The 25,270-nt window shown below is 38.1% G+C and overlaps 1 protein-coding gene and 1 long non-coding RNA gene across 2 annotated transcripts in view; both read right to left on the bottom strand.

The window, feature by feature from the left end:
* The window catches only part of LOC121508917, a 186,870-nt gene extending 174,867 nt beyond the window's left edge, over positions 1-12,003 (bottom strand). Inside the window, exon 1 of the long non-coding RNA XR_005991833.1 lies at positions 11,544-12,003. This is a non-coding gene — a long non-coding RNA (uncharacterized LOC121508917). The remainder of the gene's footprint in view (positions 1-11,543) is intronic.
* A 6,258-nt stretch (positions 12,004-18,261) lies between these two features.
* Positions 18,262-19,471, bottom strand: calca (calcitonin/calcitonin-related polypeptide, alpha). The gene is made up of 3 exons (XM_041792874.1): positions 19,386-19,471; positions 19,008-19,133; positions 18,262-18,439 (listed from the first exon to the last, which is right to left on the bottom strand). The coding sequence occupies exons 1-3, from the start codon at positions 19,469-19,471 to the stop codon at positions 18,262-18,264; spliced, it is 390 nt and encodes a 129-aa protein (XP_041648808.1).
* Positions 19,472-25,270: the final 5,799 nt, after the last annotated feature.

Raw genomic sequence — 25,270 nt, 5'->3', positions numbered from 1 at the left:
AGTTTTTAGCTCCAGGCAGTATCCTCCCTTGACATATGTGGTGCTGATTAAGAGAGAATGAAATGGGCCTGTTTTAATGAACATATCCCATTACACAAAGGCACTGCTCCAATATATCACTTAAAACACACAGGTGACAATGCACCTCTGACCACCTCTTGGTCTGTTGGTTTTGGTGAATACAATTTGCTTTTATCTGAAATATTCACAGCTCTTAAAAAGGCTGATATCAGGTCTCATTAAATGTTGATGCTCCGGGTGAGTAAAGAGAATACTGGCTACATCAAAGGCCTTGTTATGTCCAGTGAATACCAACTAATCCCAGACTTCTCTTCAGGAGAATCTAATGACCAACAGTGTCTCATTCGCTAACGGGACCCTGCTCGGTCCTTACAGTTCCAACAGGAGACTCCTTCATATCATGAGGGAAGGAAAAGGGGAGGACGAGGGATAAAATGTACTGCTGATCCAGGAAAGCTTGGGGATACTTTTGTGATTATCTACTCTAGTATGTAAAGCATTGTGTTTCATCTGCCCTTTGTGATACCTGCTGCACTGACATGCTTCCTCTCATCTGAAAATGGATCATCAAAACTAAAACAGTCAATACTTCACAACACACACAGGCTCACCCAAGCAATAACAGCCTGGAGTCAAAGGATACGTGTTCCACGGTTGATTGATTATTAGTCCCATTTGTATCATTTGTTTGTTTGAAAGAGAGACAGTGTGTGTGTGCATTTGTCTGTGTGTGAGATCCAGAGAGAAAAAAACACCTGGAATGAAGAAAGGTATTTCTTTTCAACTTTGATGACTTTACTTTTACTTAATTTTTTGACAGACCAAGTCTTTTTTTTATTAGGGATGCATATACTGAATTCATAAGCCTATATTAATTAACTTATTTTACCTGATACTGGTCCCATTGCGAATCAAAATGTAGTTTAGACTAGGGCCTGACCGATAAATCGGCTTGCTGATTTAATCGGTTGATTATAGTCAGTTCAAAATAACTGGCAATCATCCAAAAGTTTGCCAACAGACGCCGATGTTACCGCTTTGATTTTCGCTAATAAGGAGCAAGGGATAAGACTTGGCTCTACTTAGACATGATGTCTCAGTCTGTTCTATTATTCATCCCTTAGAGGGCGCTCTGGCTCTTTTCATGCCAGGCACTCCGTATTTACCTCAGCAGCACAGAGACTAGAGTTCAGAGCAGTTTAGCTGAGCATCAGCTTTGTTGAAGAAAACAGTTTGCCTCAATGAAAAGTTGTAGTTTATAACTAAACATACAAAAAGTTAGGACATTTGTGTTTGGTAGACTGTTTCTTTGTTGTAACAGTGCTTCTTGGTAATAAATCTTATACCACTGGAAAGCCTGTTCATTTCCCTTTTAAATGGTGCCAGATTTGTAAGGAACATGCATTTGTGGGATGAGCAGCAGAGCTGAGTATGTGAGTTGCACCCATAAATAATTTGCACTCTGAGTGTCGCCACTATGTCATCCATCACAGAATATATTCCAGCAGTCCATTTTATCGGCCGGTCGGCAAATAAGTTGTATGCATCTCATTAAAATGTTCACAATAGTACTAGTGCCTGTTACAGACTGTTAGAGAGTAGAGGAGAGGGATGGCAATGTCTTGTAGCACTTTAAAGTCCCAACCTGCAGACTTTTTTCACTTCACCTTGGTAAATAAATGCTGCATGCTTGTAATCTACACAGCACTAGCTGGAACAAGTGGTCCTGTTGATCATTATAAATGAAAACACAAACACTTATATTTTAGGTTATTTTGTAGGCTATATGATTCTAAATAATCGTGCCATAATCAAGTAAATTATAGCCTATGATTATAGGCACGCTGATTATTTCAGAGTTAGTTGTTATTTGGTTGGTGCCTGGGAACGATTTCAGTCGACCAAGTTTTTATTTGGTTGACTACAGGCCTAATAGGGTTATAAATAAACGTTGCCGTTTCTCATCACTGATCTACACCCAGAAAGAAGAATTAAAGTTGTTTTAGCTCACATTGTTTTTGATCACATTACAGCCAGGGAAGCACACTTAATAGTTTGACTTTAGAAATATCATACTGCGTTGCCAGAGCTGTGCCAGCGCCTTGTTATGCAGGTATCTATGCACATGTTCTCATAACAGTAATCAAAGCAATACCATGGCTGTTTTTTAATACCCCAGGATACAGTATTATAGTATTATTGCCCAGTCCTAGTACAGGTGGGGGTTTTTGTATCTCTTGACCAATCAATTAGTCAGTGCGTGGGTGTAATTTCAGACAACCAATACTTCTTTGGTTGGCTACAGACCTATAAATATAGTCAGAAATTTCATATCTGCTGATACTGATATTTAACTTTGTAAGCTAAAGTTGATAATTGTTGCATCCCTGTCTTTTGTTATTAATACCGGCCTTTATAAGGTTGCATACCAAAACTGAGGCCATCCCAACATAAACATTAGATAGCATCACCAGCTAAACAACAATTGGCATATTTATGGCCAAAAACACAAATGTTAGCTGCATACAAAATACAGACATCCACTGTTAAAATGGCAGAGGGAAATGCCACAGTGGGGCACCATAAACTTTTGCAAAGAGAAAACACAGCATTCATGGAATAAAAATCATGAGCAGAACTGCAGATCCACATTACTCTGATGTAGAGAGAGACTGCTGTGATGGAGCAAGTTTTACAGAGGGTTAAAACATCCACAGGCTAGTTGAATGAAGACATGCACAACCAAAGGACTTAACATCAAAAGAACCTGTGTTTTCAGCTATTCTCTGTGGTAGGCTTGCTTTGCATATTTCATGGCGCTGGATTAGATATGCCCACCTGTCTATTGATATGTGCAAAGTCTTTTCTGTATGTCTAAAAATGTATTTTTTTTCTTGATGGATTTTGAGTTTAAAAACAATGCAATTGTTATTCATGACTGAGGTGGGGAGTCATACACGCAAGTGGAAGCCTTCATCCCTGTGTAGTTCTTCCCCTGAAGTGAAGAGTAAGAATAAGAACACAAGGTTTGTTTTTCTGCACATAAAAGCCTCAGGATGACCTATGGTTCCAGCCAGACCTTTAAAGAAATGGAGGACAATCAAAAGGACAAATGTGACGGAGCCTCCCGTGTGAGGTACAAGATGAATGTGAAACAGTGCGTCAGTTCTGTGATGCCTTTGACCTGATAGTTCAAAGCTGCTCCTGGACTCTGGACCCCCGTTCAGTATGTGAGCACCTCAGACAAAGGCTTTGTTCATAATAAAGTAAATCCAGCACATTGTTCCTTTGAGCTGAACACTGTTTCAACAAACAGTGAGGACACTCTCCAGACCTCAGCAAAGCAGTGCCTACAAAAAATCTCAATACAGAGACAATGTTAAAACCTTGAATACATACATTTTAATTGATTTTACACAGTGTGTGTGTGTGTGTGTGTGTGTGTGTGTGTGTGTGTGTATGTTTCATACCAGAGTTATTTAATTCTTCCCACTTATATTAGTTTCAGATATTAAATAATTTTAATTTTATAAAATAACAATGTTCTCATTAAGAAACACATCTTGGTGTTAAAGATGTGGATCCACACAGGTAGGTTACAACGTTGCTTTATATTTTACAAGTAACATTCTCAACAAGTGTAGTCTTGATATAGGCCACACACAAATCTCTTTTTCACAGGGACAGGTTACTTGGTGGTAAGGCACAACATGGCATTCTGAGGTACAGGATGCTAAACCCCCCCCCCCCCCCGTCCATCACTACCTCAGCTGTGGTATCAGAAGGCATGGGGAGGTGCTCCAGCCTGCAGTCATAGTTAACCATGGCAAAGCAGTGAAGGCTGCCTGCTATGGTGCCTCCATTCCTCCTGAGACATAAGGGTGAGCAGGGCTTTGAAGTTAAAAGTGTGGCTGGGAGACAATATGAACAGCATGTGAGCTTCTCTCTGTGGCGTGTGCCGTGTGATAAAGGGGCAAAGGTGGGATGTGTGATGGTGTCCTCACTAAAATACTTGTGATGGAAAGAAGTCAGTGTGCTATATGACCATCAGGTTACCCTTTACAGCCACACAAAATTTAATTTGCACAATATTATCAATGTGACATCTATATCGGCAGGTATGAAAATGTCTGCCAACATTTACAACCAATATTTTCTGGCTATATAAATCTGCCTGCATGTAAATATTAGTTGTATGAGTAGGTATAAGTTAGTGGAGTTTTAGGCTGGACCCACAGACCTACTTTAGCTTAAATCTTCTTCTTTATTCATCACCATTCCTTACACTTTAAAGTGTGCTCTAAAGACTGGATTTGGTTAATTTGTTCATCTTCAAACTTAAAATGGTTTGTTTTAAGGACTGAAGTTTTCAGTCTGAACTATATTTAAATATATATCATAAAAAAATGTTTTGTAAATGTCGCCATGTCAGATAGCAAAAATCCAAGATTATGTATCCCTAAATTAATTGTAAAGTCTTGTTACAATTTCTTTTGATTACCCATGCTTTAAATACAAGGTAGTGTATTACAGACAGGAGTAGTACCACCTGAGGACCTCTGATGGTTTAGGAATCAACCCCTTTTGTCAGTGTTAGGTGCTGTGCAACAAATAAATCAACAAATCTGTAATTTACTTTTATTCACAGATATTTCTGATAGAAAAAGTTGAGACACTGCTTGTTTTTAAATTCCATACAAAAGGCAATGATGTACACTTTACATTTGAAGTGGCATTGCCTTTATGTAGCCCACACAAACCGCTGACCAGAGTTTTCAACATACAGTATTATAAAAACATATGGCAAAAGATATAGACAAAGTAATAAAAGAGAAATGGCTCAGGTAAACATGGGTAGTAGTAGGACGGTGGGTAGGAGAAGTGCTGTGTGTATTAAGAGAACAGAGATGCACCACTTATGTGTGGATGTGTGGATATTCATTTCTGTACATTATGATTTTATTTGTTGAGCCATGTTCTGAGTCAAATAAAGGTCTAAAATAATTTGCTAGCCTGCACAGTCAGTCCAGAAAGTTCACACTGGTATCCGATCAGTACTCGGCATCGGCTGATACCCAACACCTTGGAATCATAATCGGGAAAATTAATCTTTAATAAAAATTATGTCGCACCCTTTATTTAGCCTACAGTATTAGACTTACACATAAAACAGCTCTACAAATTGGCAGACCTTTCCTTTTTGACCATCATGTTTCAACTAATGTCTAAGTGGAAGTAAAAGAGTTGGGCTGGTAAGGTTTCATGAGGATTAAAGTGTCAATTTAGCAAAATCTTTTAACAGGGAGATGAATGATCTGTCATTTCTTTCACACTTTATATCTCTGATGTTAGGCCACTAGACAGGGAAGTGTAAGTAAAACTTTGTGTTTTTTTCAACCCAAAATTTGATTTCTAATTTTCAATTTAGGTTCATTTTAGTTGTATGCAGGGAAGCATGATGTCATCGGTCTGATATCGGTATCAGCAGATTTTAGGTAAAAAAGGCAAAAATCGGTATCGGCAGATATCAAAATTTCTGCAGATATTTACATCCAATATTTTTGCTGTGAATATCAGCATATTGGCTATCGACTGTAAACTCTGGCATTATGTAATAATCAATTAGTGGAGTTTTAGGCTAGACCAACGGACCTTTGTAAGTTGATATCTTTTTTTTATTCATTCTCATTCTTTTAACTTTTAAAGTTTGTTTCTTTTTCTTATCCTCAAACCTTAAATTGTGTTCAAAGGACTGAATTTTTAGTTATGTAAAACATATTTAAATATCGAGAAAAGTATCGCCTAAACCGAATCTGTTAATATCGGCATATTGGTTATCGGCAAAAATCGAATATTGTGCATACCTACTTGTTTGTCATTCGAAGAAACTGTTAAAACTCATATTAAGGATTCAAGGCAAAAAAAAGTTCTACAGATTTGTAAAAACTCTACATAATTCACAAATGGTCAATACGTTAATATAAACTGTGAGCAATACAGCCAGTTGTACTGAAAATTATAACTGCAGCATCTATATATTCATGTAAGATCAGACAAAATGAAGACTAGATGAATGCCACAGCATTACAGCCATTTCATTATCCAGCAGGGTCCCATGACACTGTCCTAATGAGAAGTCTGACAATTAGGGGTGCATGTTGTGTGTCTCCTTTAAGAGAATATCAGATAGGCATCTTTATCAAACATGGTATTTTATAAATCCCTCTGTCATTTACAATTAAACAGCTCATCAGCAGTTGCGTGCATATCTGAACAGAGAGCCTGCTTTACATTTCAGAGTACAGGGCATTCCTGTGCCTACAAAGAGGGCCTTCAGAGAGGACGAGGGAGAGAGAGAGAGAGAGAGTTAAATCTCAACAGAACACAACACAGACCCTCCAGTCTGTTTAACGTTGTCTTTGGAAATATCTTTATCCATGTGTAAATAGAAAGTGACCAAATGGGCTATGCTTGGTGACAAGGGGGTCAGGAGGTCTGTAGTTAGGCTTGAAGTGAAAGCGTCTAACTCAAGAAATAATCAGTATGTCAGCATCCAAAGATTTTTTTAACTTAATAATCTATAGCATTGCAACTAAGCATGAATAAATTTTTGAAAAAAGGACAGTAAATTACCTGTATGACATTTTTTATTTAGATGCAATATTGTTCAAATAATTAAAACCAATACAGTATTACAGTAATACAATATTGACTACCTGATGCAAATACTCATTGTAGGTTTTGCTGCTTAGCATTTTGGCGTGTTGGTGTATACACAAACATCAGTTTGATATTAAATTATTTTGAATAAAACTGTATCAGCTCAGACACAAGTCAATTAGGTTACCACCTCATGCCATTCTACTCACTTTTGCATACTGTTATTTGTTTGATAAGGTTTTATAACTGGAATGGATTAGTCTCTCTATTAATCATTAAATGAATAAAGCTGAAATAGAAGCGTTAAAAACACAAATGTGCATAAGAAATAAAAAGGTGATAATTATGTGCAGAAGTTGTGTGGCTCTTTGCTGCCATCTTGAGTCTCCGAAAAGTCATTACATGTTTTAGATTTACCTACATTTAATAAGCAGATAGAGCGATCATTTTTAATAAATTGCTAGAGTGAATACATAAAACTCAATCATTTGTAAGAAAAACACTAATCATGGAAAAAAAAAGTCCAGCTTGGTATTCAAAAAAAATATAAAGATCTTTCCTCTATGAACAAATAAAGGCAATTTAAATACTCAAGGCTGTGGCTCAGCTGTACAATGGGGACAATAAGTACAATAATTTAATCTGCAAGCCTCTGATTTAAAGGAAATTTAAAGGATAAATGAAGGTCTACATAACCTTTTTTTACTTGCTTACACAAGATAAACTTAAAACTGCTTTCTGTCTTAACCAGCGTGAGTTTTAGTAATCAATACTATAAAAGAAAAACACATTGAATACTGAAAAAACAACTCTTCCTCACCTAAAAAGAAAAAGGAATCAGTACAGGCTCCACTCTCTTTTAATTATTATCATTATTCAGAAGAATGTAAGTGTCTATTAAATCGAATGTGATTGTGGAGTCCTGACAGGGTTATTTTTCTGTTTTTTTAATCTTCATGTCTTTATGCACAAGATTCCCCTTGAAATCTTGAAAGTCTTTGGGAGAAGCCAACTTGAGGCTATCAAGATCAAATACAAAAGTTTCATTAACACTGACGTAAAGGAAGCCAAATTAGACCTTGAAATTACATTAAATTAAACCCAGCAGACTTGACTGCAGTGTTCACCACAGAGCATTATGAATATAATATGAAAGTGTTCTATTATTGACAAGGTTCTACAAGCCTGCAGAATGCGTTTTGAAGCTGGGGATACTTATTAGGGTGTGTATTGCTAATGTTAAACCTACATTTGCATGGACAGTGTCAATGAAGTACTGCATTGTGTTCTCACCCCCCTCCACCACCACCACCAATACCCCAAATCTAGTTCTTTTTCAAGAAATATCTAACCATCTCCACATTATTTATCAAAGAATATTTTTTACTATATTTGCGCATACTTTCTATTTCAATTTCAAGACTATTATTTAAAAATAGATTTGAAAAATCTTCAAGTGTAATGCACAAATCAAATATCAGTCAGCAGCATTTGAAGCCACATGGTGGCACTGCAGCACTAAATTATTATGGATGAACTTCAAATAGTTTTGAGAACATGATTGATCATTTTAGGTTTATACATTCCAGTTTAAAAAATGTAAGCACACATTAAGCCAGTGGTTCCCAAAGTGGACTGTGCCCCCCCCCCCCCCCCAGGGGGACGCAAGGCCATGACAGGGGAGGGGGGGGGCGCAGCAAGGCAAGGCTGTAACACCAGTTGATGACTTCAGCACTGCAGAAGAGGAGCAGTTCATTGATGTCACCTCAGACTCAACAATGTTATTGTAGTTGAAGTCCAGGACATTTTCTGCATTTTGGATTGGAGTGGAAAAGTAGTGCAGTATCCACTGCTAAGCTCGAGAGCCTTGGCCACTCTTTTCTTTTACAACATCTTACCAGTGTGAGGGTCAAGTAAGACAAATAAAAACAAAAACAAATCAAAGCTGGTCATTGAAAATGAACAGACATTGTCAGTCTCAGAGCTGCACACAGGACTCGAGAATATCTGTTGCATCAAATAAGCCCACAGTCGTCACTGAAATTACTGCAGTTTTTATTTTCAGGGAATTGTTCATCTTCAGAGAGCCAGATTTTTCAAAAATTTCTAGGTTTCATGTTGTGGGGATTTAGGAATTTGTTTGCAAAAATTGTGAATGTAGGTGTGTTTGTCGTACATTTGCATGTTTTTATATGTTGATATGTAAGGTGAGCAGTGTGTGTGCGTGTGTGTGTGGGTGTGTGTGTGTGTGTGTGTGGTGGGGCCAAAATATTTTCACCTACCAAAAGGGGGGCCTGATGGGAAAAGTTTGGGAACCACTGCATTAAGCAATGATTATGAATTTCTGGGTTGAATTTAGTGTGATAATATTGTCTGACAACATTTTATCAATGAGGCTGTGTATTGAAAAGGTAAGGTAAATGAGGTAGCAGACGAGAAGCTACAATTACTAGATGAGTGAATTATAGTTTTTAATTTACATTTTTTATTTTTAATTTGCAATTTGCAATATTAGAAATAAAAAGAAATGGTGACTGCACTTGACATAAGCATGCTCAACACTTGTGTTGAATTTCTAAGCTGTAAATTCCGTTTTACTGACTCATATATACAGACAAGTTGTTGCAGCTGGCTTAAACAAAAAAGTCTATGATCAATGCCTAACAAGTAAGATATTTCCACTAGAATGGACCCACAGTTTGTCGTCCAGATGGTGATAAAGTTATAATGACAGCTGCTCCTCCCCAGACACCCAGGAGTTCTGGCATCTTGAACAGATCCTCTGAGACTCTGAACTCAATCTAACTCCAACCCTCATCTCCATCATTAGTTCTGTTTGGGTGTGTTTGCACATGGCTGCTCACATCTAAGAAAAAGCCCATTCTCCTTGTCTAATCAACAAAGATATGAATTGTTGGGCAACACTCAGGGGACACAGTTGCAAATATTAACCATATCCCTTCTGTGCTTCATTTGAGCACGTTTTAATGTTTCAACCACCACAGCTGAAATCAAGACTGCCTTACACTAGGGGTGTAAAGGTACACGTAACCTACCAATTCGGTACAGGTCTCTCGGTACAGACGTGTACTGAACAAATACATGTGGAGCAAAGCTCCTGCACGGACAGGAAAATGAGAGCAAAACCCACACCTTCCTGGCACCATAACAACCACAGCAAATGACAGCAACAGCCTGATTATTTTCAGATAAAAGTCTCCCAGTTGGGGACACTTTAGTTACCCCTGAAATACAACAGTGGACAAAGACAAGGAAGAGACAAAAGTAGTGTGGACATTACTCAGCGAGTGCACTGCTGACAATGCATCAGATCAGTTTAAGCATTTGAAACATGAACATCACTGCAACTAGTAGAAAAAACAGAGCAAACAGTTTAACAGCCTCTCTACGGCAATTTCTGAGGACAAAACTGTAATTTTTTTTAAGCAGCAGATATACAAACATATAAGCTGTTAAGAAAACAGGGTTTAAACACCCGTTAAATTTAATGGAGCCAAAATAAGGACTAAGAGTCCTCCACCTTTTTATCAAATTGTTTGACTGTAACAAATGCTTTTAAAAATATAGTGAAGCACAATACTTTCCCAAAAGTATACTATAGTAAAAGAAAATATATTTATTTTAGAACCTAAAAAGTACAAGTACACAAAAGAGTATTACAGTAACTTGGCAATTAGTTACTTTTCGACTCTGGTGTAATTTTGGCATATTCAGTTACCCTTTGATGTGCAGGGTGGAAATCAATAATGACTTAAATAACCAGATTTAGGGCCCAGGAGGCCATTTTTCCAGAAAAATAGCAAAAGTGGAGTATCAGACTCCAACCAATTTTCTTTGAAAAGAGGAATGCAGATAAAAGTAAATCTATCCAAGTATACCAGTTGTTGAAGTTACTGAGAAAATGAGTCTGTGTTAATTTTGGCAACCTCTGTACACAAAATGATACATCTGTTTTCTTTGATGATCTTGTCCTGTACATGTTGAAGTCAGAAGTGTTCAAAATAGAAAAATCAACATTCTGCTGTCTTTAAATTATCAATTAAAGGGCTCACTTTCAACCATTAAAGTATGAATTGCGATCAAACACACTTTTGGTCTGGGCACAGTAAAAATCTCTGTCTGACACTGATCAAATGCCAATGACAACATTAAAACACAATACATGCCAGCTTCTGAACATATTCTCCCTGAAGAGAAGAGAGAAAAGAGAAACTCTACCAAACATTTGGTAGAGAAGTCATGTCAATTAGAGAAGACAAGCAGCTATGAAGATCAGGGTCTGTTACACAGGAACTCCAGAGGAAAAGTGGTGATACTCAAGAGGGCTGTTAGGACTAAAGAAATTGGTTCCAATGAATACCCACTGTTTATTCCTGATAAAGATCAGATGGTCTTTTATTAAACAGAATCAGGCAAGAATCTGATGTTATGACTCACATCATGATAAATGGGTAACATTGCAGTGCAGATGTGTTTGCAGGTTTTTAGTATTGCCGTCAAAGGGGCGTGGGTGGAAATCCAAGAGGAAAAAAATCAAACTTTTTCTGTTCCGGCCTAAACAGCACAGGTAGTGCAAACCACTGGCTAGCTTACAACTCCTATTCATTTTTTGATTAACCTATTCCCCATATAAGTAAACAAATATTATCTCTGATAAACAACCAGAAATGTTAAAACAGTATATTTATCAGTAAAACCATTCCAAATTGCACCAAAGTTAAACTCTGATCAAACAAGCACAGCCTTCTTCCCTAAACTCTGCAGATAAACCGCGGAAATAACAACTAAAATCCAACATATGTGCTAAAATATGACTGAAGCAGAGAAATTACTTTACTTACTTTCAGTTGACACGTCATGTCCTCGGTTCAGGTGAATTCCTCAGGGTCCAGTTCCTCAGTGCTCCTCTCCATGACCCCCATGATATCCTCATCATCCGCGTTTACATGACCACGGCGTGAGCCATTCTGTTGGTCCAGCTGCTTGGAAAACTTTATGACTCCCCAAAAGGAAACTTCATTTCCGTTTTGAAGTTTCACCTTTGAAACCACAGTAAGCCTCTTTTTCCTCGTTGCCAAGTGCCAGTTTTAGGGACTCAGCTACTATCTGTCAAAGCTAGCATACAATAATAACGGTTGGAGAGCATATTTTTGGCTAGCCTAACGTTAGCTCTCCGTCTTTGATCTCCTCGTCGGCTAACAGAAGTTCGCATTTCTCTTCTTTCCATGAACGACACTTTTTCAGATGAAAGTTATCAAAATTTCTCTCGCGTATCCTCATACCGCTGAAACAGTTTGCACCTTTTCCCAGCTGTCAAAATCGTTAGCTAACTACAGTGATTAGCTTCGTGAATTGGCGCCGGAGACTAGTTGAAGCTCCGCCCCCTGCGCACCTCTGAAGGGTTAAAGATGAATCTCATTTAAATCTGTTTTATTGGTCCACCTTATGAGCGAATACTTGATAATATGGGACATAGTTAAACTTCAACGCTCCTGAAAGCAGCGTGAAGACTTAAAATGGCCTCAGATTACTTTATTAGAGGCAGGGGAGGTTGCCTTTGAGAGTAGAAGTTTATTCTGAAAAATACTGGTGTAGGCACCAAGGTTCTAATAGTTTTGGGTTTTTCATTAGTTTTTTTTTTTTTTTCAATTTCACTTTGCTTTTTATTAGTTTAAGTGCTGTTTTGTTAGTTTAAATTAGAATTTATTTTGCCAAAAAAAATTGTTTTGGTTCAATTTTGATTAGTTTTAGTTTACAGTAATATGGGATGCTTGTCAGGAATGAGACCCCAATGGATTGGGAATGTAAACATAAAATAAAATAATTAATTAAAACAGGCCACTATTTTCTTGTCATTTCATTTACTCAAATTTGAAAGAGACCCAAAGACCCAAAAGTTCCATTGTGTAAGGTCATGACCAAGCAAATTGGACCATTTTGTTGCTAATTTTTTTCTATATTAGTTAATTTTTTAGCACGCAATATCGTTTTAGTTTTTAACATATCAGCGTTTTGTTTGTTTGTTTGTTTGTTTGTTTCAGTGAACTTTATTTAGTTAGAGTGGAAAAGCAGGGGCCCTCATGACCCACGCAAATTTTAAAAACGTGATAAATTGCAGTTCTAAATCTGTTTTTAATTGACAAAACCCTTTCTGTTTATTAATCCAAAAGACTTTTGTAGAAACAATTTAAGTAGAGTTTTGCCAGTTAATATATGTCAGTCTTATTTTGGCAATCTTAGTGTAGACAAAGCCTCGTGCCCCCCAGTGGGTCCTGGACCTCAGGTTGGGAACTAATGCCTTATAGCGTAGCCATCTCCCAGTCTCCACACTGTAGCTAATCTATAGGCTGTGATAATAACAAACTAAAAAATTTACCATCATCAAATTTCATTTTGTGCTGTAAAACATACTATATTGTCAACTGTGTTTATGTAATCAGGTTTTGTTAAATATATGCCTTAAGAAGTGTGAAGGAGGTTCTAGAAAGTATTTAATACACCATAAATTGACTTTTACTGACATAGCAAAATAAACATTTGCTAGAAACCAAATAATGATGTGGTGACAAGTAAATCTCTTCCTTTATAATCCTTCATTAACTCAATGAGTGCCAGCCCTTTTATAAAATGGAAAGTGGCTTGTGCCAGCATTTTTGGCCATTTTGAGTCATCTTTCAAGACCCACAGAATATTTTGTACTATGACTCTGAAAACACCAAATAGCTCAAATGAAAGAAGAAACTCTCTATTTCATAATGAAAAAAGCGTTTGTTTGCACCTTGTTCCATTCTTGATTTATCTCAAGTTGAATAGAGGCTAGTTTCACCAAAAAGACCACTTTTTTTCTAGAAAGCTGAGAAAAATGCATTTTTGTGAAAGAGAGTCTGTCAAGCAAAACAGGGATTTGAATATTATAATTTTGCCTTTAATGACATAAAAGACATCTTAAGATTGTATGGCAAAAGTTATTTTATTGTAAAATAAATAACAATGCTTCCGGTCACTGTCATGCCATTCACACTCTGAACTGTATGACCTCCATGGGGCCCGCCTATACGCCCACGTCCTCTCCTGCTTGCGTGTCCCCTGGCACAGCCTGTAAATCATAGAAGTAATATAATAGCTATATGATATGTTTTATACGGCTATATAATACATAATCTATAGTATAGAATTTTTTTGTACTTACCTCTTTTTCTGCCGACAGACGGTGCTGTAGAACTGCATGGGGCTTGCTCTTCTCTCAAGTCTGCTTCTGAAATCACAGGAGCATGAGTGATGGTTTCATTCGATAAATTTGGCTGAATAATCAGTAGGTTCCTAAAGTTAACTTACCTCCATCGCTCTGGGACAGAGAAAAAGATCCGCTCCACTCACTCTGCAGCCATTCCTCAGAGTCTGGGTCGGAAAAGTCCATCTTCGAAGTGTCATTGCTGTATGCATCCAGCTGGCGAGAGGCTGCCTTATTTCTCCGACGCACGGGGGAAACCTCACGGCATTCTTTAGCCTCTTGGCCGGCATAGGCAGATGAATGAAAGTGCTGATCCCTGTCAGTTTCAGTGAGTAAGCGATTTCTCAGGCAAAAGTTTAAAGTTTCTTCCAGGGTCTATTTTAGAACTTTTAGCTTAGATTACCTCCATAACAATCGCTCTGCTCTTTGACCCCAGAGTCTCCATCTCTGTGGCTTTGATCTACCATCTCTTCCATAGACTGTAGAAAGAATTGGGCAAACCCTGTGTGACGTCGGTCGTCTGCTTACAATAGGCGGGCCAAATGGCTTTTGAAGCCCATTCGTGGAGGCTTCCATATTAAAATCGCAGTCTCAGCCGAACGTAACGCCTGCCCACTAAGCGCGACTTCCTGTCAGCCTGCTAGCTATCATTCCGGTTGACAGAAACGGTGCCTCTGCCTGCCGAGCTATCTGTCAATCAAATGAGACACGCCAACCAGCTTTCATCCTAAATATCAGCCAAACCATCGTGGTACAAAAACTCCCCGTACAGTGGGAGCACAATAAGACACTAGCTAATGAGATAAGTTTGGTGTTTTGAACCAGGCTGTAAACCAGTTTATTTTTTTTTTGTCTCAAAACCGGCTGTTTAACATGTGTACAGATGGAACTTCTGGTTTTCCTGCAGCCAGCCTCAAGCGGACAGTCGCGGTACAGCAATTTTTGGCACTTCCGCATTGGCTTCATTTTTTAGGACCGGAGGTTGCCGCTTGGTCTCTTCCGACTGTAGTGTTTTGACTACGTATCCCAGAAGCCACAAAATTACTCACAGGGAGTGTGAGAGCGCCCCCTTGTGCCAGACGCTGAAAAAACAATTTGACGTTTATATATATACGTCAATGGCACTCAATGAGTTAAGAGACTTTTGTTATGAATGCAACTTAGACAACCTTAATTAAAGGAGTTTCGGTCACTGCATCCAAATGTGAAAACACAACCATGAGCTGATCAATAAACCAGAGGTGAATAAATGGCAGCTGTGAGTACCTGGTGTGACGTCTGGACCTCGACCACGGCGTCCTTCCTCAGCTACCCAACAAGAACAGTCTTTGGCTCCCACAAGCTGCCAGCCCCGTCTGGTTGGTTTTGTTCAGGTTTTGTTGTGTGGTGGTGGAGAGATGGCGGAAACGGTGGTGCAGGTTTAAAAACCGGCGGGCTAAACTCATGCAGCTAAGTGAGCACGGTGCGGGCTGAACTACACATATTCACGTTTGTCCATCAGATTTAAGAGTAAAGTAGTTCTTTACGGTGTCTCTATATCATGGTGCTGCAGCTGCTGCGAATCCCCGCTGCTCTCTGTACAGGTGTTCCCAATTTCACAATCAACCGGTTTTCAAACACACAGACCGGAATGACGTCTCCCAACACCGACCTGTGTTGCTGGGATTTGTAGTCTTTGTTTCCCAGGCTTTACCCGACAATATATTTACACACAGCTCCTGTATCTCTGTTTAATACCAGCTCATAGTTTCAGGGGAAAAGAGAGTGAGAAAGAGAAAAGACCCCAAAGTTATCCATAACACTTTATTTAGAAGAAAAGGTAGTAAGCTATTTTAACCACTGGAGGGCAAAGCAAGTCAAGTATAGAGAGAAAACAAACATTTGATGTGCCACAATTAAGTGTCAGTAATATGCTTTTGGTTCTACTAAATATCATAAAATATAAGCTTACAGGTGTTTTGTTAAAGAAGTATTTAATCTGTCAATGTATCAGTGTATATGGGGAATATCCTCTGTTTTCCCATTACAAGGAAAATATGAACTAATTCTTTTCCAAGCATAGTTTGTTGTTCATCCAAAATGATGTGTCTTGTATTGAAATAAATGGAGAGTGCAAATGAATCTTCAATTATATGGTTGTTAGGGCCTCTGATAAGGCAGAGTATGTTTTTGGGTGAATCTTCTGTTTTTGTTTGGGCCTTCTCTCACCCTGATTGTGTTGCAGGTCTGCTACACCTCCCCTGCTCCATTCTGCCACACCTCAGGAGTCTGCAGCAGCTGAGACTGAGCTGGCTCATCTGAGATATTATAAAGGGCACCCAAGACAGAGCTTCAGTCTCCCTCACTCCACTCCTGAGCCATGATGTGTGTGTCTGTATGTTGTAAACTTGATTCTGTTGGTGTATCTGAGTAAGGTAAACCATTTCAGTTTAAGACAGAGGAAGGGTAGAGGAATCTCTGCCATTTTTGTTAGATTTTGCTTTTCTCATGTTTTGTGGTTAGTCAGGGGGTTTAGAACTGTATTTTAAATTTGGGACAGATAGTTTAAGTTTGTTCTTTTGTAGTTAGATTTGGGATTTTTTTTTGTTAATTTGGCCTCTGAGTTCCCTGAAGTCAGTACTTTCTTTACTAGCAAACTTTTCCCTTTGTCCACAATAAAAAGGTCATAACAATGGTTTATAACTTGTATCATTAAAGTAAAATACAGTAAGACAGAAAGCATCATATAGCTAAAATACAATTTATTCTGCTTACAGTTCACAGTTTTTACAATATCAAGATTCATATATACCTTCATCACACTTACATTTTGCACTGCAGTAAACTGTAATGACATGTTTAACAGCAAGAAACAAAACACCCACAGTTGTCAAAGGTTTGATGTCTGTGCAGATGTACAGTATAATACTCCCAGTTGTCCACACAGCATTACAGACACAGTAAAATGGGGATCAGGCCAACACAGAGAAATCTATATCTATCCCTATTAGCCGCTAAGCAAAAGAAGTTGCTCTTAATAACCTTAGGATCATGATGACAACACTCCTAGATATATCTCTCTATGAAGCACAGATTAACTTTTGAATACTGATACAACAAAGAACTGTTTTGGTCGTCTGAAAGCAAGAGATTAGTCCATGTTTGAGAAGAATATGCTCTTATTTCCACATGATTGTAGGCAGATGATGCAGTTTGTCACTTTAAGGAGGCACTTGGTCCTAGAGAGTCAAAGAGAGAATAGTTGATGCAGTCAGTAAAGCTTTCTCTTAGGACTGGAGGCAAACCAGACTTCATCCACACATGCTTATTCATGGCCACACATTTAGGACATTTCAAAGTAAGGTAAAGTAAGACAATAAATAATCACAATGACAGTTATTTTTTGCACATGCTGGAACACCTTACAATGCAGAAAGTTTAAAAACAACTATATTTTGATAACATAGGGTGCTTTAATACCATTTTTGACACTTCATAGGGCAATGGTGCTTGCACATTTCCTACATTTTTGTCATGTATTGAAAAATTTCCATTGATCCTTAGCCTAGTACATCAAATAATCAAAGAATAACAGTTTTTATTGCATGAAATAAGTAATTCAAGTAATGCAAGATGTAAATTTCAACTTGGTTTTAGAAAAGCATGATGTTATGTTGCATTAGTTGCCAGTACTAATGGACCTTTTATCTTTTGTTGTTCTCACACAGGGCCACGCCGCTTTCTTCTTCCAAATGCCTGGGCCCCCACATTGGTGGGAACAAAGTTGGCGTGTCCGAGCCCTCCTGACCGACTCAGGAAGTCAGCTAAGCGGTGGGTTACACAGGTGGCGGTGTTGCATCCCCTCTTCTGTGCTGTGATATTACTTTGAAAAAAAGATAATAAGCTCAGTTTATAATAAGAACTTTTCACATCAGACTTTCAACAGCATATTGACTATAATGAAATACGAAGAGTTAAATATACCATTAAGTGTGTGTGTTTGAAACATTTACATTCTTACCCTTGTCTCCATTGGTTCTGCTGTGACTTTTGTTTGTTTGGAATGAATTCACAAAAACTTCCTTGTAAAATGATTGATTAATTTTAAGGGGTACATAGAATACATCAGAAAGCTTTTTAGCTGTTTCTATTTTTTATTGTAATTTAGAAAAACGCCAGAAAAATCACAACTTTTCAAAGTTTTGTTGGTCTCTGTCATAACTCTGATTTTTGCCAAAAGGAAAAGAAATCACAATCCACATGCATTAGCAGTCTTTTAAATGGATGAACAAGCAAAGGTGAACTCAGACAGAAGGTAAGAAGAATGGATGAGCTGAAAACAACATGATTCAGTTGTATGAGTTGCTGTAGTTTTCATATCGCTCGGACAGACTTCGCCTCTTGCCAGGCGTCCCTGCTCCCACGTCAGTGCGGCGATAGGTTTGAAGTTTGTGAATATCCTGGGAGAGTTTGCCCAGCACACATGTGCTTAAGCCAGTGCAGCGCTTAGACACGGGTCTGTCCAGGCTGTTAGAGACAGAGACAAACATGCAGAAACAGGCTTACAGGAACTGTGGCATGCAGATGGATGTATTTAATCGAATGCACATTGTTTCTCTGAATTTTCATGCATTAACAGAAATAGATAATAACATCTTGTTTCAAATGCATGCTAACAGATCTATCAAACATATGAAGACACCTTCATCACTATAGTGTCATGGTTAAGTTGTCATGCTATTATATTGAGTTTAATTTGTTATAATAATTCATCATGCTTGTTTTTTATGTTCAGTTAAATCATGCACTCTTTAGTTTTCTGATGCAATACAATCAGGTGCATGCAAATAAATATATGAATGAGTGAATAAACGAATAACTTCCATCCATGCATATGGAGATTATGACAGAGGGCACATGAATTTTGTTATATATACCTTGATTTTTTTGTGAAACAGTAAAAATGGTACCGTTGGACTTCCAGACAAAAAGTGTAATATTTCATAGATAGATAGATCTTTGACAGTGCAAGAACTGTAAAAATAATGTTATCAGGGTAACTATATTAAATAAACACCATTACTATTAGCCATACCTGTTTCCATCAGCTGTTTGCGGGTCTTGCTCATCTGAAGTGATCTGCATGAATTCCTTGATAGCTCTGAGTAGCTTTTGTACATCATCATCCGATAATGTGACTCCGTCTGACATCAACTCCTTGCTAGCTCCAAATGTTAATGGGAATAGGAAGGTTTAAAAAGGTTGTAAAAGCTGACAGGAAGTGAAATGTCTTTTTACTCAGATATTGTTAAGACTAAAATTGTGATATCAGTATTGTTTTTTGGGGACTTTCAGGAAATTAAGTTAAAGCTTTGTTACAGTAAATAAGGCACTATGTTTAGAAGAATGATATACTTCAGAAATAAAAGCCCATATGTATGTCATGTCTTTAGAATGATGCCACAACTCTCACCTGGAGGGAGCTGCATGTGAGACGTACATCTGACATACCACCAGCGCGTAGACGAGAAGGAGTGTCCAGAGTTTCAGCATTATCATGCTTCCCTGTGAAAGACAAGGTAAAAGCACAAGGGAAAAATATATGCATATACTTTCATTGATCCTGAAGGATCATTGAGTTTCGACTGCTTCATTTACACACATAATAAAAGCAAGAAATATAACAATTAGATGGAAAGAAGAAAAATGTAAACAATTCAGCAAAAATATGTATGAGATAAAAAGAAAGTTATGGGCAAGTGTGTACAAAATTTATACAAAATGCATAAAGCATAAAGAATAAGCTATATGATACCATATATTAACAAAGCAAAAGTACAATACTGGGTGCACTCATGGCTATATGAATCCTATTTCTTTCTGTCTCTCTCTCCCACACTGCCCCTCTATTCATGTCGCTGAATTTGCAGAAGCTGAAAGAAGAATTATTAGTTACATAGGGGCACTTGATGCTCTGCCAGCAAGTACAACAGCAGCTCTGTCCATTAGCTGAATTAGGTGCAGCCTACATCACACAGTATTATGGCATCAGACCAGCAAAGCAGCATCTCCCAGACTTGTTAGAAACAGCCACACTGAGCAATCCAGTCTCTTAAAACCACACCCTCATTCCTATTTAAGATTTCAAAATGACTAAAAACTTTAAGCAATGGATTGAATTTTGATCTAAACTCACCTTGAGATTACAGATCCTCTGGTAAAGAAGAATTAAATGTAAGACTCGCTGTGGATCTGCTGAACACTCCCCACATTACAGGGTTTTATATACGTTCCCCATGGGTTTCTGAATTAACTGTGTAAAAACTTGATCAGATTTTATTGGCTAGCCAAGCATTTTACATCAAACTCTTGGCCAATCAGAGGTCTTATGTCACTAACAGTGAGCCAATAAAAAAGTGGTACACAGACGGCATCAGTGAGCCTGAGTGTGTTTATTCATGAAAACTGATGATGTGTTTGAAATAGTTTGAAGCAAATGTTGAGGTAGAAGTACACACAAATAATACATCATTTGAATTTGAGAGTGACCTAATGTAAATCCAGTTATATTAAAGGCAGTATACAGGTGCATCTGAAATGATAGAATATCATGTAAAAGTTCCTTTTTCCCCCCATGATTTACTTTAAAAAGATAAACTTTTATAACTTCTGGATCCATTTCATACAAAGTCAAATATTCAAAGACTTTTATTCATTTTAATCTTGATGATTACAGCTTACAGCTCACAAAAAATCAAAAATCCACTAACTGAAAATACTAGAATATTGTGGAGGATTTCATTTTGCAAAGGTTTCCTGAGCCTCTAGTCTTTCACTCTGGTTCAGTACACACCCTCCACAAGGAGGGTAAGCCACAGAGATCAGTGCTGAACGGGCAGGCTGTTCTCAGAGGCTGTATCAAAGCATATACAAAAAATATTCATAGCCCTTGAACTTCTTTACATTTTTTCACGTTACAACTACAAATATAAATATATTTTGTGTGGTGGATGGATACAAAGTGGCACATAATTGTGAAGTGCAAGGAAAATTATACATAACTTTCAAAAGTTTTTACAAATGAAAACCTGAAAAGTGTGGTGTGCAAAAGTATCCAGCCCCCTGGAGTCCAATACCCATGATTAAAATGCAGTGCAACCAATTGCCTTCAGAAGTCGACTATTTAGTAAATGGAGTCCACCTGTGTGTAATCTAATCTCAGTATAAATACAGCTGTTCTGTGAAGGCCTCATACATATTCTAGAGAACATCAGTGAACAAACAGCACCATGAAGACCAAGGAACACACCAGACAGGTCAGGGATAAAATTGTGGAGAAGAAAGCAGGGTTCGGCTGAAAAAAAATATTCCAAGCTTTGAACATCTCACAGAGCACTGTTCAATCCATTATCTGAAAATGGAAAGAGAATGGCACAAGTGTTAATTTCCTCGAATGCAACTATGACTAAAGATGTTCGTTGACAGCCATTTTTTTCCATGACAAGAACTAGACTAAAACTAACAAACATAGATCTGTGATGACTAAAATTGACAAAGACTAAGTTTAGTTTCTGTCACGATGACTAAAACTAGACTAAAATGTAATGTAGTTTTCGTCAGACATTCAAAATCCGTGATATTTCTCCACTGTGGGTAAATCTGGCAAAAGGCAATGCAGCTTTAGCTATTCTGCCTCTCTTCTATAGAGAGCAGGGACCCCAGGTTTGACAGGGTGCATAGAACACAGTACAATGGTTTGGTACCAGATTTAGGCAAGAAAATAAATACTTGAACTAAAAGTAAAGACTAAAATGTGAGGACTTTAATGGACTAAAACTAGACTAAAATGTTTTGAGTTTTTTTCAACTAAAACTAAAAAGGATGGAAATGACTAAGATGTGACTAAAACTAAAATGCATTTCATTTAAAGACTAAAACTAAGATTAAATTTAAAATAGCTGCAAAAACTAACACTGCACGGCACAACTACAAACCTACCGGGATTGGCCGTCCACCAAAACTTACAGGCTAGGCAAGGAGAGCATTGATCAGAGAAGCAACAAAGAGGCCCATGGTAACTCTGGAGGAGCTGCAGAGATCCACAGCTCAGGTGGGAGAATCTGTGCAGAGGACATCTATTAGTTGTGCACTCCACAAATCTAGCCTTTATGGAAGAGTAGCAAGAAGAAAGCCAAAAAAAGCAATAATAAATCTCCCATGTGGTTTGCCAAGCCATGTAGGGGACACATGAAACATGTGGCAGAAGGTGCTTGTCAAATAAAGCAGATTAAACAACTTAAAGGGGCTTCACAAAGTCACAGAGTCAGTGGATCAAAAATCACCACACAGAGACGAGTCCAGGAAATGGGCTAAACATGTCTTAATGTCAGTCCACTCCTGGCCACAGACAATGTCATCAGTGTCTAAACTGGACTCAGGAGAAAAAGAACTGAACCGTTGCTCAGTGATCTAAAGTCCTTTTCAGATGAAATTCAATTTTGTGTTTTAGTTGGAAATCAAGATTGCAGAGTCTGGAGGAAGATCAGAGAGGCACACAGGCCAAGGTAATTGGAATCCAGTGTTTTCAGTTTCCACAGTCAATGATGGTTTGGGGTGCCATGTCATCTGCTGGTGTTGGTCCACTGTGCTTTATCAAGTTCAGAGTCAACACTGTCGGCTGTCAGCCAGGAGATTTTAGAGTACTTTATGCTTCCATCTGCTGAGAAGCTTTATGGAGATACTGATTTTCTTTTCCAGCAGGACTTATCACCTGACCACAGTGACGCCAAAACTACCAGAAAATGGTTTGCTGACTATGGTATTACTGTGCTTGATTGACCAGCCAACTGGTCTGACCTGAAACCCTATAGAGAATGTCTGGGGAAATGTCATAAGGAAGATGGGAGACTCAACAATACAAACCAGCTGAAGGCTGCTATCAGAGCAACCTGGGCTCCATAACACCCCAGCAGTGCCACGGACTGATTGGCTCCATGCCATGTCACATAGATGCACTAATTTGTGCAAAAGGAGCACCAACCAAGTACTGAGTGAATAAACAAGGATAACTTTCCAGAAGGTAAACGTTTCTGTATTATAGTCCTTCAACTGGATTGATGTTGTGTGATATTCTAATATGCTGAGATGATGGATTCAATGAAATCGCATGAAAAAATAAACTTTTTCATGCTATTCTAATTTTTAAATGCACCTGTTTTGATGATGGTCCAAGAATATGAACATTATTTTTTCTAAGTTATTTTGTTTTTTTTAATATATTAATATCAGATCAGAAGATCAGCAGGGCAGATGCAAATCAGAGGCAGAGATCCTAAAGATGTGCAGTATCACACTGAATGAAAAAAGGTTACAAAATACGTGTATAACTCATGACAGTGGTGTAAGTTTAAAGCTTCAACTTAACTCCAAAGGGCAAAAGGCCCTTTTTGTTGCTACTCAGTGAAGATGCATTATCAGCTGGCAAAGGTCAAATGTGCAGTCACAACTAAGTTCTCTTTAAAGAGGAAACAGCTGTGCTTCAAGAGGCACCTCGAAAAGACTTCAAAATAACTCAACTGCAGTCTAAAATAATGGGCTGCCATTTTAGAATATGCTGAACAACAATATAAAACAGTCAAAACAAAGTACGTAAATCAGGTTGTATTCTTCTGTTTCTTCCCATGTTCCAGTATACTATTACACCATTAAGATGCACAGTTGTAACCTGGCACGCCAGATGGATTTGTTTCATACATCCATCTGGGAAACTACTTATAGACAGCATTTGGGAAAGGGCAGAGCCTTTGAAAAAAACTCGGAGGGTGATTGGATGAACGTTCTGTCTGTCACATCTTTATCATCAATCAGAGCAACAAAACACAAGACGTAGTGAGCTCACCCCTACCAAAGGAGTAAACTCCATTAGACCTGCATAATGCAAATCATGGTGACTGTAGACATGTCAGTACACAAATTTTGTCGTTTTTGAAACGAAAACAACTCACTGTTGTTCTTTGTTCTTCTTTTAACGAAGAAATGTCTTCAAGTTCTGATAAAACTGGTGCTTTAGCAGCATCCATGCTAATGTCTTCTGCCATAATTGCACAGGCCTTTTGTTGCTGCTTGCTTATGTTATGACTCCGCCACACCCAAAAGTACTGCTCCTCGATGCTGATTGGTCCTGTCACTTTCTGACCAGACCCAAATGGTTCAGAAAGGAGCTTTGCAAGATGGATTCACCAGTGAGAAACACGGAAATGGGTGTATCCATCTGCTTTGCAAGGTTAGCTCAATTGCACATGCATGTGCTAGTGCAAAGATTATTTTATTTATCAAACAAACTTTATTTATATTTCAGCTTTCATACAAAAAAAATTAGCACCAAGTGCTTCACATACAATCGAATAAATAAAACAGAAGAGAAGACATCTTCAGTTCTAATGTCTTTGTAACCTGTTGTATTCTCGACTTAGACTTTGTTCCTGTTTATTTCTTGCAGCAGGATGAGATAATGCCTTTCCTCTGTGGGCATAGCTTCACAGTGACTCCTCTCCATGGATAATCTCAACCTTCCCACAGATTTCAATTGTGTCCATCCGGTTGCTCTGAGCTAATTATTGGGCTGCTGGTCTCCGGCCATCTTCTAATTCCCCCTTATGTAACAATATTGGATGATGTATCATAGTGCGTCCAGCCTCACAGTTAGTTTTTGCGTCACAAGGAAACTCATTATTGTGGATGAGCCTTTTAGTGCAATTGAGCAGAACTTCAGGCTCAGTATCAGGGCAATAAATTAGCTATGAATGAAAATAGCTCCAGTGATGAAGAAACTGAGAATTTGGGACGTATTTTTTTGCGGAAGGGTTCAAAGTAGGAATCTCTGTCTTGATCTCTCTTGAGAACTTTTCTGAGAATTTTGACGCCCTTTTCTCAGATTTTTAGGTCAAAACTGATACTTAGCCTCTCACTGAACATCATTTCACAAGATCACAAAGAGAGAAAAACATATAAACATACTTGCATAAAGGAAAGTAGCTCTATAAATACTTAATCTACAAGTCATTTGATGTCTTTGCCTTCCTCTAATCTAAAGGATGTATCTTCTTCAGTTAGAGCCCAATATTTTTTTTAAAAATCCACCTTACTAGTAGCCTTGCGAAGCAGATTGACACGCCTGTTTCCTTGTTTCTCACTGGCAAATCCATTTTGCAAAGCTCCCATCTAAACCGCAGCAGAGCCGTGACATAAGCAAGCAGCAACAAGAGGCTGTTATGTCGGAAAACATTACAGTGGATGCTGCTAAAGCGCGAGTTTTATCAGAATTTGATGACATCTCCTTGTTAAAAGAAGAACAAAGAC

The sequence above is a fragment of the Cheilinus undulatus genome, linkage group 1 (genome assembly GCF_018320785.1).
Source record: "Cheilinus undulatus linkage group 1, ASM1832078v1, whole genome shotgun sequence".
NCBI classification, from domain to species: Eukaryota; Metazoa; Chordata; class Actinopteri; order Labriformes; family Labridae; genus Cheilinus; species Cheilinus undulatus.
The sequence above is the reverse complement of the archived record's forward strand: the minus strand, read 5'-3'. Positions and strand labels throughout refer to the sequence as shown.

Bases quoted from the DNA above. Each gene is read 5' to 3' on its own strand.
- calca (XM_041792874.1), bottom strand. From the start codon at position 19,471: ATGATAATGCTGAAACTCTGGACACTCCTTCTCGTCTACGCGCTGGTG. The intron at 19,134-19,385 runs GTGAGAGTTGTG...ATTTGGAGCTAG, and splicing joins TCACATGCAGCTCCCTCCAG to CAAGGAGTTGATGTCAGACG. The intron at 18,440-19,007 runs GTATGGCTAATA...TGTCTCTAACAG, and splicing joins CAAACAGCTGATGGAAACAG to CCTGGACAGACCCGTGTCTA.